This window comes from Juglans regia, chromosome 8, assembly GCF_001411555.2.
Source record: "Juglans regia cultivar Chandler chromosome 8, Walnut 2.0, whole genome shotgun sequence".
Classification (NCBI taxonomy): Eukaryota; Viridiplantae; Streptophyta; class Magnoliopsida; order Fagales; family Juglandaceae; genus Juglans; species Juglans regia.
Genome location: NC_049908.1, coordinates 14,512,224 through 14,525,916, shown reverse-complemented (window position 1 = coordinate 14,525,916; position 13,693 = coordinate 14,512,224). Strand labels below are relative to the sequence as shown.

General features: G+C 38.6%; 1 protein-coding gene across 1 annotated transcript in view; it reads left to right on the top strand.

Moving 5' to 3' along the window:
• Positions 1–12,936, top strand: part of LOC109001625 — an 18,194-nt gene extending 5,258 nt beyond the window's left edge. Inside the window, exons 3-6 of the mRNA XM_035692778.1 lie at positions 502–678; positions 10,687–10,788; positions 11,507–11,841; positions 11,991–12,936. Coding sequence (XP_035548671.1) covers positions 502–678; positions 10,687–10,788; positions 11,507–11,841; positions 11,991–12,671 — 1,295 coding nt within the window. The 3' untranslated portion in view covers positions 12,672–12,936. The remainder of the gene's footprint in view (positions 1–501; positions 679–10,686; positions 10,789–11,506; positions 11,842–11,990) is intronic.
• Positions 12,937–13,693: the final 757 nt, after the last annotated feature.

The window sequence follows — 13,693 nt, the reverse complement described above, 5'->3', positions numbered from 1 at the left end:
TTTTGTTTTGACAAGTTACCAGTACTCTCGATTTATAAAGACAAATAAATAAGAGAATCAATAAAGGATCGAGAAAGCTTATTATTATTAATTAATCTTTAAATATCGCATATGTCCTTCTTGTAATGGTAGAACTTTGGACAAACTTTTTTTTTCTTAGGTATTACAATGAATTATTTATATACACCGAAGCAAGGTGTTACATTCTTGTCTCAATTATATTTATCAAGTGAATTGTGTACTGGAGTATGGAATTAAGTTGCTAACGAAGCAGCAGGCTCACACTCTTTAATTCTTCCTATACGAACATTGGAGACTAGCCAGTAATTGGTTTATTCCATCCATATAACAATAATTTAATATAATTCATTTAAATCTCATAATGTGTTAAAAAGCATACACGGGTGTACTGTACAATATACCTGTATACAATGTGCATCCATCTGTCATTAATTTGTAAGATTTGTGTGTTATGTTCATAAGGTTTTTCCTGCATCACAGGATATCTAAGAGATGAACAGAAGCACAAATTGGCCGCTGAAGCCATGATCGACCTTTTAGAACGTATTTCAGCATTTGAATTAGATGATGAAATGGACCCCAACATGATCATTGGGCCTGAGATGGCGGGGGATCAAAAGCGGAAATGCCCAACCGATGGGAGTACTAGCGAATTGGGTATTTCCTTATCCTTCTTACTTGATTTTTTTTCATCAACCCATAAAACTACTGAGGGATGTCCCAAAGAATTTTGTTGAATGACGATGTAAGACGCTTTCCTTATCTACTTATTATTGACTACATTATATATATATATATATATATGATATGACACTTATAGTTAACGAACAAGACTTGTTATTGCACATGGGATTCCGGATTCTAATCAGAATTATGTACAATAACACAAAGATTAAATACAACAAAAATAGAAACATTATACCATAAAACATTAAATATATTACTCATCTGTGTATGATATATATGATATGTAACGTATGTCCTTGTGGTGGGACTCTAAAAAATAAATTTAGAAAAAGGAGAAGGGAATTACTGAATTTTTTAAAAGCTTTTGTTTCCCTTCCCAGGATAAAAAAGATTCCATACTTAAAAATTAAAATACACTTTATAAATCTGAAAGAGAGTTTTAGCAAATTTATTTAATTAAAAATATAAAATCCTTTTACAAAACTGGTTTCAAACGTTACATAAAATGCCTAGACTTCTGTAACCTCTTCCTTGGGCTATGTCTGTCTTGATGCTTCTTATTCATTTTGTTCATGAGAGGGGGAGGGACATACATAAAAACAAAATAAGTCAAATACTCAGTATGCATTACTTCATACTGTAAAAATATACTAACATAGGCTTTCATTCATGCGTTTGACATTCATATACATACTTTACATAAATCATTTATTCCCTTTGAAAACATTACAAGGTGAGATTTTTCTTTAAAAATGTCTTCATTTCTCATAAAACATTTCTCACACATTGTACATTCATTTATAAAGAAACTAAATCATTCATAACATTTAATTACTCTTTTCACTTTTCCTCTGGCCGGTTCATACTGTTACACCCCGTGTCTTGGGATTAGCGGTCTTTTGAACCCGGATTCCGCCCGTGGCCACAGGTTGGGAACCCTTTTCAGTTAGGGGTAGCACTGGGTGCACTTTTAGTATTACTTACCCGTACTTGCAATCCGCCCAGTCCATTAGTACCATCTTTCATTCATTCAGTCATAGCCGTTACTTATTTTCATACATTAAAACGTTCATTCATTTCCTTTTCTATCATTTCATTCATTCATTTCAGTCATTTTCTTTTCATTCTTTCCATTCATCAGTCCATTACATCTCATAAAATATCATTTCATAATATAAAGCAAAAACTCATCATTTCATTTCATGGAACATAAATACAATACATACTACATATATCATCCATTCACATGCATACAACTATTCTATGGGTGCATAAAAAGGGGCTACCAAAGTCGGCCATTACATACATGTATTTGAACATTAATACTTTAGCATAGATTCAGAAAGTACTTTCATGCTAGAAAAACATTTCATTTCCTTTCATTTCATAAAAGAACATTTTTATCATAAAAACATTTTATTTCCTTTTCATAAATAAAACATTTCTTTTTCATTTCATACCTTTTAGAAAACTCTAGAAGTGTATGAGTATAATACTTACTTGAACTCCATACTATTTATTTTTCATGTAGTCTATTCATATGCGTGTCCGATGGCAACCTACATGCATACATAACTTTCCATCATTTCTATTCTATTTACAAGAGAACATTAAACATAGAATTGACATATTTAAAATACTCTAACTCATAGTTCCTTCTCTTCCATGGGGCTTAACCTTCATTTGATTCTTTACTTAACTTCCTTTCACTTAAACTAGTTATATCCAAATAACTTCATCAACTACTTACTTGTATAAATCTTCATGACCTTCTTGATTGTACAATTTCACCTCTAGGCACTCTTGACACCCTTTTATTGGACTTATACAAATCATCATTAATTCCTTAAAAAGCATAACCCTTGCCATAACTCTTAGGCCTAAACTACGAATCTAGAAACCCAACTTCATTTTCTAACTAATAAAGTGAGCTCATATGCCTCACTTAAATCCTCAAACCATCACTGACAAGTCCACAACTCAATCCCACCTCACCATGAATTTCAACTAGAGTTACAATACCATTTCTCCATACATAATCTACCAAACATACACGTGTCATTCCCCTCTTATTACCTAAAATCAACATATAATCCATCTAAGTATCCACTTGTTCTGACAAACGCCATCCATACATAATACATTCAAAGTATATAAATCTGTCCAATATATGAAACCAATCAATTTCCTATCCTTTTTATCACCTAAGATCAATATGCAATCGATTTAAAGCATTAATTTGTTTTAACAAGCTCCATTCATACTCAATATATTTAATATAAACAAATATGTCCATTTAACAACCAGCATTATCATCATGTTTTTCAACTCCACTACAATTCCATCATCTCATCCCAACACTTCAAGATAATCCATCCAAACATCATATTTTCACCTCAAGCATCTCAATGCAACTCAATTATAAACATAGTCCAACTCAAACATAATCATGCACTTAGAAATCACTTCCGTCCTCACACATCCAATATAACTGAAGTTAAAGATTAAATATTAAATCTATCAAATACAAACAGTCCAACCATTACATTGCTCAAATATTTAGCATCAATTCATAGTATTCCACTTTACACTTCCATATGCATAATCTAATTTATAAAGTAAGTTACTAACTTGATTGTTGCTCCATTTAAACACAATCCACCAAGTTCAGAAAACACAAACTGAAATATCTTGGAAATTCATGCTCGTACTCATACTCATACTCAATCCATATATCACTATCACTTAACTCAGCATACGACAAACTAACACAATCCTATCATAAACTGTCCATTAATCTCCATCACTTTACAATACACATGCCACATCACAACTACACCATGTGCAGTCCACATAAACATAACACATTTCACAAGCATAATATTGATCAAGATATGGAGATATAAATTCTACCACATCTCGAAGTAGTGCCGTGTGGTGCATGGCTACATAGGTGGAAGGAGGGGCTGAGTTGAGGCTTGGTGGTCACTGTCGTGACCTTAAAAATATGGGCTGGGATTTGTGGAGGTGCACAGTGGAAAGCTTCGTGTGTTTGGTAATCTGACTGTGGATGGAATGGTGGAGAGCAGGGTATGGGCAGGGCTCCTATGATTGAGGAGAGTCCAGTGGTTGGGAGGTGGCTGTTTGTGGCAGAGCTTGGCGGAGGAACAAGGAAACTTGCTCTGTTTCGACTGGGCAATAGAGGGTGATAAGGTGCAGGAGCTAGGTGGTGGCAGGGGTTGGGGTCGTGTCTGGTGGTGGTGTTGCTGTGGGTGGTGGCGGCAAGGCCGTGAGGTGGAGGGAGAAGTTGAGAGGTTCTGCAAGGGGCTAAACCGATGGGTGAGATACGGAGGGGCTGTCGGAGGCGTTGTGGCTGAGCTGGGTGACAACGGTGGCGTAAGGGTGTGTTCACGTAATGCATGCAGCCCATGCAAAACATAATGCAGAGCAACGTAATGAAGACGTTTACACAGCAGAGCAAAACCATGAGGACTCACGAGCACCACCCAGAATATTTACCTCTGCAGCAAATCATCCGTTGTAGTGCTACCAGCAATGTACCTTGACGTTCTCTTTTGTCTGTAGCACTGACCATGTACGTGCCTCTGTGCACACCCCTGCCAATTCTGTTATACAGAATATTCCTTGAAGACTCCTTGTATAAAAGAGAGACTCTGCCTCATTGTAAAGTAGATAGAAATATATATATATATATATATATATATGAAAGTGGGTGTTTCAGCATGGTATCAGAGCATTTTTCAGACTAATCGTCCACCATGACCAAATCCTCAAAATCCTCATCTTCTTCATCCATTTCTAACTCATCAACCACGTCCCTTTCCTTGCCAAGTCTAGCCCATATCATCTCTGTAAAACTTACCCCAGAAAACTACCTCCTTTGGAAAGTTCAAATCGTTCCCTACCTACGAGGTCAAAAGCTATTTAAGTTTGTTGATGGCACTCATCCAGCACCCCCAGCCAAACTTGTCGATGGTTCCTTTAATGCAGCTTACAATCTTTGGCTTCAACATGACCAACTGGTTATGTCTGCTTTGATCTCCTCCCTCTCTAAGCCTATCATTGCTCAAGTTGTAGGCAGCACTTCTGCACGTGATGTGTGGCTCTCACTTGAGTCTACATATGCATCTGCCTCCCAGGCTCTTTTAATTCAAACCCAGTTTCAACTAGCATCTCTTAAAAAGGGCTCAGACCCAATATCCACTTACTTTCGGAAAGCAATGACCCTCGCTGACACCATGGCTACCGCTGGCCGTCCCTTACCTTCAAATGAATTTGCTCCCTACTTACTTGCTGGTCTTGGCCCAGATTATGATCCCCTCGTGTCCTCTATCACCACCAGACTAGATCCTATCTCCACAGATGAATTATTTGGTCACCTCTTGGCTCACGAGGCTCGTATGCAGCATCATGCTGCAAATATCTCTCTTTTCTCTCCTCAGGAAACCTCTGCTAATTTCTCAGCCAGGTCTTCCCCTGTTCTTTCATATGCGCGTGGTAGTGGCCGTGGTCATCAAAATTTTAACCGAGGCTGTGGAGGTCGAAATCGAGGGGGTCGCATCTCAAATGGCTACTCAGGTAACACTCAATCTGCTCCATCTTCTACACTCACTGACACTCGTCCCATTTGCCAAGTGTGTAACAGACTTGGCAATATTGCACTCAACTGTCTCTATTGGTTCAACCAAGCCTACACATCGGCTACTCCACCTTCCGCCCATTACAGCTCTTCCAACTATCAAACAGACAATGCCTGGTATCTTGACATGGCAGCAACAAACCACGTTACAAGTGAGCTGAGTAATCTGAATCTTCATGCTGCATAGCATATTGGTGATGAACAACTTCATGTTGGAGATGGATCTCCAGTCACCATCTCTCATTCGGGTTGTGCTACTTTCTCTTCTCCATCTTCAACCTTTCTCTTGAATAAACTTCTGTGTGTTCCCTCCTTTAAAAAGAATCTGATCTCAGTTAGACAGTTTTGTCTCGATAACCATGTTTATTTTCAATTTCACTCTGACTCTTTTTTTGTTAAGGACTGCGCCACGGGGAGCACCCTCCTTCAAGGGAAGGCCACTAATGGCCTGTACGCGTTCTCACACTCGCCTCCTCAAGCCTTATCCAGCACAGTTTCCATCGACTCTCCATCTGTTTCTTTATGGCATTCAAGACTTGGTCACCCCTCCATTAAACATGTTCAATCAATTCTTTGTCAACATGGCATTCCATTTGATCCATTGTCTTTATCTCATTTCTGTAATGCTTGTGCGATGGCTAAACACCATCGTGCACCTGCTCCTATGCGTTTAAATCACTCTTCAAAACCTTTTGAACTTATTTTTAGTGATCTTTGGGGTCCTTCCCCTCACATATCTAATGAAGGTTTCAAGTTTTATTTGTCATTTGTTGATGATTTTTCCAGATATACATGGTTGTTTCCATTGCAAAATAAATCTCAAGCCTTACCCACATTCATTAAATTTAAAGCTCACGTTGAATTACAATACAACACCAAAATTAAATAACTGCAAACGGACTGGGGTGGTGAGTTTAGATCCTTCAGTCAAACTCTAGCTACTTCTGGTATTAAGCATCAAGTAACCTGTCCACATGCCCACACTCAAAATGGCATAGTGGAAAGGAAGTATCGACATATTGTAGACTTTGGCTTAGCTCTTCTTGCACATGCATCTGTGCCTTTACAATTCTGGCCTTATGCTTTCCAGCATGCCGTGAGACTCATAAACATTCTCCCATCAACGTCTCTTGCAAATACATCTCCCTTTTGTAAGTTACACAAAACCGAACCTAAACTTCATTTTCTACGTGTCTTTGGTTCGGCCTGCTGGCCGCTCACATAACCCTTTAATCAACACAAGTTTGATTATAGGGCTGTTCAATGTGTTTACTTCGGTTTAAGCCCGGCCCATCAAGGGTCCATTTGCTACCACATACCCACACAACGTATTTACATTTCCAAAGATGTCCGGTACAATGAAATTCATTTTTCCTTTGCTCATCTACCTCAGCCCAATACCCAATCCGAACCCACTCATCTACCTTTTCCTATTCTCACCTCTCCCTTGGGTCAGTCCATTTCTTCTCCTTCCATTTTAGGCCCAATCCCCATCTCACCTTCTCCCCCTACCTCTGTTCTTTCTAATCAAAATGCACCAGTTGCATTGCAGCATGCATGATCAGTTATTACTCGCTCACAAACAGGTTCTGCTAGCCCACGTCTCCTTACAGATGGAACTGTAAGTTGGCCTCCACCACAAGTCCAAAAACAAGCTCACGTAGTCACTACAGTTCTAGAAAACCCATCGTGCTTCTCTACTACGCAAAAGCACTCAGAATGGAGGTCTGCCATGACCAAGGAATTTAATGCCTTGCTTTCTAACTCCACATGGACCCTTGTTCCTGCATCTCAGGCTTCTAACATTGTCTCTTGTAAGTGGGTTTTCAGAACTAAGCATCTAGCAGATGGCACAATTGAGCGTCGAAAAGCTTGACTCGTGGCAAAGGGGTTCTTGCAGCAATCTGGAGTGGACTATATAGAAACCTTCAGCCTCGTGGTCAAGACAACAACAATTCGTTTGGTTCTCTCACTTGTAGTCACAAATGGATGGCTCATGCATCAATATGATGTACAAAATTCTTTTCTCCACGGACCACTCTCGGAAACTGTTTTCATGGCTCAACCCCCTGGTTTTGCACACCCTCAATTTCCAAACCATGTTTGCAAGCTCCAAAAAGCCATCTATGGCTTGAAACAATCTCCAAGAGCTTGGTACTCTCGGCTTAGTCAGAAACTACTTGACCTTGGTTTCAAAATTTCAACTGCCGATACATCTCTTTTCACTAGAATTTCTGGAGAAAACTCACTTTATGTGCTTGTGTATGTAGATGATCTACTCATTACAGGGTCCAAAATGATGCTCATTCAAGAACTTCTTTGTTCCTTACGAGCTGAATTTCCCATCACTGATCTCGGCACTTTACACTTTTTCCTTGGCATTGAAGCAACTCACACCAGTGATGGTCTCATGCTCACCCAGAAGAAGTATATTGCAGACTTGTTACAGCGCACAAACATGTCCTCGGCAAAACCAGTTAAAACACCAATGGCCACAACCGAGATATTAAGTCTTCACTGTGGCAACTTATTTGAAGATCCATCTTTGTATCGCAGTACAGTGGGATCTTTGCAGTACCTCTCCTTCACACGCCCGGACTTAGCCTTTGCAGTGAGTAAGGTATGTCAGTACATGCATGCACCAAGAATACCACACTGGCAAGCCGTTAAAAGGATCTTGAGATATCTCAGACACACTCCTCAGCTTGGTCTTCTATTCTCTAAGTCACCCACTATGAATCTCACGGCATACACTGATGCCGATTGGGCAGGATGCCCCGATGACAGACTATCCACAAGCGCCTACCTCATATACTCTGGTTTGAACCTCATCTCATGGTCATCTAAGAAGCAACCTACAGTTGCATGCTCATGGACAGAAGCCGAGTTCAAGGCAGTGGCAAATGCGACTGCAGAAATCATTTGGGTACAACACTTATGTAGGGACCTTGGAATAAATCTTACCGAGGCACCAGTGCTTCATTGTGATAATCTAGGGGCTACCTACTTGTCATCCAATCCGGTGTTCCATGCCCGAACCAAGCATGTCGAGATAGACTTCCATTTTGTTCGGCATAGAGTCCTCAACAAGTCCCATACTGTATCTTTTATCTCGGGCAAGGACCCACTAGCCGATGCTCTCACCATACCTTTGTCAGCTGCCCGTTTTCTATTGTTGTGTTCAAGTTTACGCTTAAGATCTCTGCCGCTTGACTTGAGGGGGTCTGTTCACGTAATGCATGCAGCCCATGGAAAACATAATGCAGAGCAACGTAATGAAGACGTTTACACAGCAGAGCAAAACCATGAGGACTCACGAGCACCACCCAGAATATTTACCTCTGCAGCAAATCATCCGTTGTAGTGCTACCAGCAATGTACCTTGATGTTCTCTTTTGTCTGTAGCATTGACCATGTACGTGCCTCTGTGCACACCCCTGCCAATTCTGTTATACATTATATTCCTTGTAGACTCCTTGTATAAAAGAGAGGCTCTGCCTCATTGAAAAGTAGATAGAAATATATATATGAAAGTGGGTGTTTCAGCAGGGTGCAACGAGGCTCGGTTGAGCTGGGTTTTTCGTGCAGTGGTTTGCGATGGCACTGGAAACCACAGAGGTTGTGGACGGGAGATGAGAGATACATAGGGGAGGGTCGTTTAGAGGCTAAGACATATGATGGTGGACAGAGAGAGAAAGGAGGTAGTGGTCGCGGCGAGGCTTGATGGTGGAGGTGGCTAGTGTCGGGGCAAGAAGAGCAGGGGCTGTGGCCCTGGGTTGAGAGAAACAGAGAAGGAGAGAGAGAGAGAGAGAGAGAAGGGGTGGTTGGCCGGTGACTACGTGCTCGCGGAGGGGGGTACTACCGATAACGATGGCGGCTGCGCGGGCTGGGTTGCGGTGGATACGTGCTGGGGAGTTGAGATCAGGTAGGGAGGGGGATGATGCTGGTGGGAGGTGAGAGGAATGAAAAGGTATTATAGGGTTTTAATCCTTAGAAAACATATTTACAACCATGAATTATGCAACCATCGCGTAATCACTTTGAAAAAAATGAATAAAACATGGAATGCACATAAAAAAATTTATTTTTTAATAGTGGATCCTACTCTTTTTCAAAGTGATTACGCGATGTTTATACACTTCACTGTTGTATATAGAATTACTCTTTAATCCTTACCCTACATCTAAGGGTTCATAACCTAAATCCAACAGTGGAGATTAAACACAAAGAGAATGAAAATAAACTAAATAAAAAAAAGTAAAAAACTGAAACTAAAATGAAATGAGACTATATTTATAGAGTGAACTTTGTTTTCTATGTCCCAAAATAATATTTTGTTCACTATAAATAAAATAATGAAGTTTAATAAATATTTTTAAATGAAATAAAATTATCTAAATAAGTAGAGTTTTTAACATAAATAAAATAATGAATATTAAATAATATTCCTAAAAAAATAAAATCATTTAAATAAAAATAATTTTCTAAAACTATATTATTTTTGGGGTTCCAAAAATATAAAGAGACTTACTTTAAATTTAGGCTTGACCCAATAACACCAAAAATATCCCATTTAAAATAGTTTTAGACATTTTAAATATTTTGAAGATTTTAAAATACTCGGCTTGTTTTGAAAATCATCTACTAAATTTAAAACATAAATTTAAGATTTAAAATATAAAAACGAGACTCATGACCAATTGGAAGGAAAAAATGAGAGGCTGGTCAGAATCTCCCCTCCTTACAAATTCGAATATGTTCATGTTCATCCTTACCACGTCGTCTTGCCTTAATACAGGTTCATTGCTTTAATCAGTCCTTGCATAGTACCTTCCATCTCGTGTCTTGACACCGGAAAAAAAATATTAGTTTGTCCCCACCACCACCTGCAAGTTGAAATTTTAGATTGATAATGCTGCTATCCTTCTTTAAATTGTATCTTGGGTAACGTGTCTAATTGACCGGTACTCTCTCGATTTATAAAGATAAATAAATAAGTAAATCAATAAAGGATAGAGAAAGCTTATCATTATTAATTAAGCTTATCATTATATTTATCAAGTGAATTGTATACTGGAGTATGGAATTAAATTGCTAACGAAGCTGCAGGCTTACACGCTTTAATTCTTCCTATACGGACATTGGAGACTAGCCAGTAATTGTTTTCTTCCATCCATATAACAATAATTTAATATAATTCATTTAAATCTCATAATGTGTAAAAAACTATACACGGGTGTACTGTATAATGTGCATTCATTTGTCATTAATTTGTAAGATTTGTGTGTTATGTTTATAAGGTTTTTTCTTCGTCACAGGATATCCAAGAGATAAACTGAAGCGCAAATTGACCGCTAAAGTCAAAAACAAACTTTTAGAACGTATTTCAGCATATGAATTAGATCAAGATGGTGAAATGGGTATTTCCTTATCCTTCTTATTTAATTCCTTTTCCTTATCCTTCTTAATTTTGTTGAATGACGATGTAAAACGTTTTTTTTATCTACTAATTAATTATGCAGAAAAAAAGGATCACATGATGTATATGCTTATTATTGACTACGTACATAATATATATGACATGACATTTATTACATGCGTATAGTTAACGACCAAGGCATGTTATTGCACACGGAATTCCGGATTCTAATCCGGATTATGTACAATAATACAAAGATTAAGTACAACTAAAATAGAAACATTATATCCTAAAACATCATATATATTACTCATTTGTTTATGATGAGCTCAATTGTAAGTTATAAATATCTCTCTATACAAAGTAAGATTTCTTGTAGTCATGATAGGACATATAAAATTAAAGAATAAATCATACGATAAGTTTTGTGTATGAATGGAGCAAATAAAGATGAGGAAAATAACCTAGAAACTCTGTATAGCATCAAAATAAACCAAATTAAAGGGACCTGTTGTGCAGCTTAGCAGCAAGTTTCTTTATTTTGAAATTTCAATAGAACGAGCGTTCATATGAGTTGACCCTTATTATATATATTGACTGTGCTAATGTCATCACAGTTAAAATCAATCCAGCCCATGCATGCGCAGTATGCACATTGCCTATGTACGGGTATGTGCATTTATCATTTCTGTGTATTTAATAATGACTCTGTGGTTTAGTTTCAATGGCAAGGGAGGCACCCATACTGATTGCAACAAAGCATGGTATTACTGAAATGGTTGAGAAGATCCTCGAAATTTCTCCTGAGGCTGTGTATGAGGTGGATTCTAATATGAAGAATATAGTGTTATTGTCTGTGGAGCATAAGCAACCTCACATATATGAGCTCTTACTCGACAAGAAGAGGAAGAATATTATTCATGACAGTGTGTTTTGGGAAGTGGACAAAGATGGGAATACTGCACTGCATTTGGCTGCGACGGTGGCAAATTCTAATCCTTGGCCAGTTAGTGGACCAGCATTCCAAATGAATTGGGAAATCAAATGGTTTGAGGTACGTACAGGGTCAAATATATTCGATCCTAGCTAGGCTTGATTGTTTTATTTTTCTTAATTTATGTTTGAAAAGAGATTTATGTTGTATACTTCTTACAATCGTATCCCAACAATCATAATATTTTAGCTCCCTTTTAATCAATGCAGCTTGTACAAAAATCCATGCCAGAAAGTTACCCTTTTCTTTGCAATAAGGCGGGAAAAACGCCAAGGGAGGTCTTCACCAAATCACATAAGGAGCTTGTCAAAGAAGGCAGACAGTGGCTGATTAACATTTCCGCACTGGCTTGCCCGGTTGCAACGGGTGTCTTTGTCGCCGTTGCTTTCTCCTCCTCACCCAAACTGGATTTCCAAATAAACGAAACTAACTCGCAAAAACAAATTAAACTTCTTCAATATAGTGGTCTGTCCATCGCGAACTCAGTCTCCTTCTGCCTTTCAACGATATCAGTTCTTTGTTTCCTTCGAATCATTTCCTCGCCTTACGATGAAAGGAGTTTTGATGGGGGAATTAACACAGTGATGATGGCGTTTCTTTTCGGGCTAGCTTCCATTTATCTATCTGTGAGTCTTACCGTGGAAGCTTTCATTTATGGACATTTTTTACTCTCCGATCCAGAGACTGCATCCAGTTTACATACATTTTTCAAAATACTGATGCCGCTGTTTACTACAGTACTAATAATTCCAATCCTGATGTACATTAGCCTGCTACGGCCATACATCAGGATGCCACATCGTAATTCGGCTTTGCACCTCGGTTCGTTCAGAAGAGAGATTGCGGGCTGGTTTAGGGGCAGGATTGCTTGGAGCAGATGGACCAAGTAGTGGGCCTAGCCCATGGACGTAATTGGTTAATGTTGAGTTCAGTACTTTTAGTTAGTTTCATTTACTTTCCTTTGGACTCTCCGTTTGGCCCATGGGCCTAAACTAGTTGTAGTAGCCATTTACTTTTCTATCCCTTTGGTTTGTTAGCCATGAACATTTTCTTGTTATTATGTACGTCCCTGGAGCATGTTACCTATACAGTAGTGTGGACCATTCTGTAGAAAGGTATCTGAAAAATTAAAGAAACTCTTTGTTATTTCTTCTTTGTCTTTTCCCCCTTTTGGAGGTTCTCACCTCTAAGTGAGTATATTCCATCGCAGAGAGAATTTAGTGAGGTGAGTGTGTGACAAAAGTGGTACTAGAGATTGGATCCAGTAGTGATTAACAAGAAAAAGAAAAAAATGGCTGAGGGAACCAAAATGAATCAACAACATGAAGGACTAGCCTCCCATAAGAAATCGACAGTTTCCCAATTTAAGACAACAAAAATTGAGATCATGGCCTTGAAGAGGCAGGTTGAAGTAGTGGTGTAGCAACTGGCAGCTCTCACGAGAGACATGCAGAGCAGGAACATGGAAGACTCCCAGGGTGAGACTCAAGGTTTTAAATACCGTTCTGTACCGGCAGCTACGGCTGGTATTTACCGTGTCGGGATAGTGACCAGTACAGGGCAGATATGTGTTTTGTACCGGGTCAAATACTGGTCGTACCGGTGCATTTCGTTCAATACCTGTAACACCCCGCTCTTTCCTTCTGACGTAAGCAAGTTCCGAGGACGGAAATTATGTAGCAGTCTGCCCTTTCTCTCTAGCGACTGCGAGCCTCGTTATGCATGCCAAACCTCGATGGCGTGTTTCTAAAGATATTATGTGACTTATAAAGTACGCTCAATGTTTGAAATGCACAGAAAATATTTATATGGGGTATTTCTAGTGTTATTGAACTAAGCTTGATATTAAATAAGACAATTATAATATTTTTGAAGAGCTCCAAAAATATTATATTTGTCAAAAATTATTTTA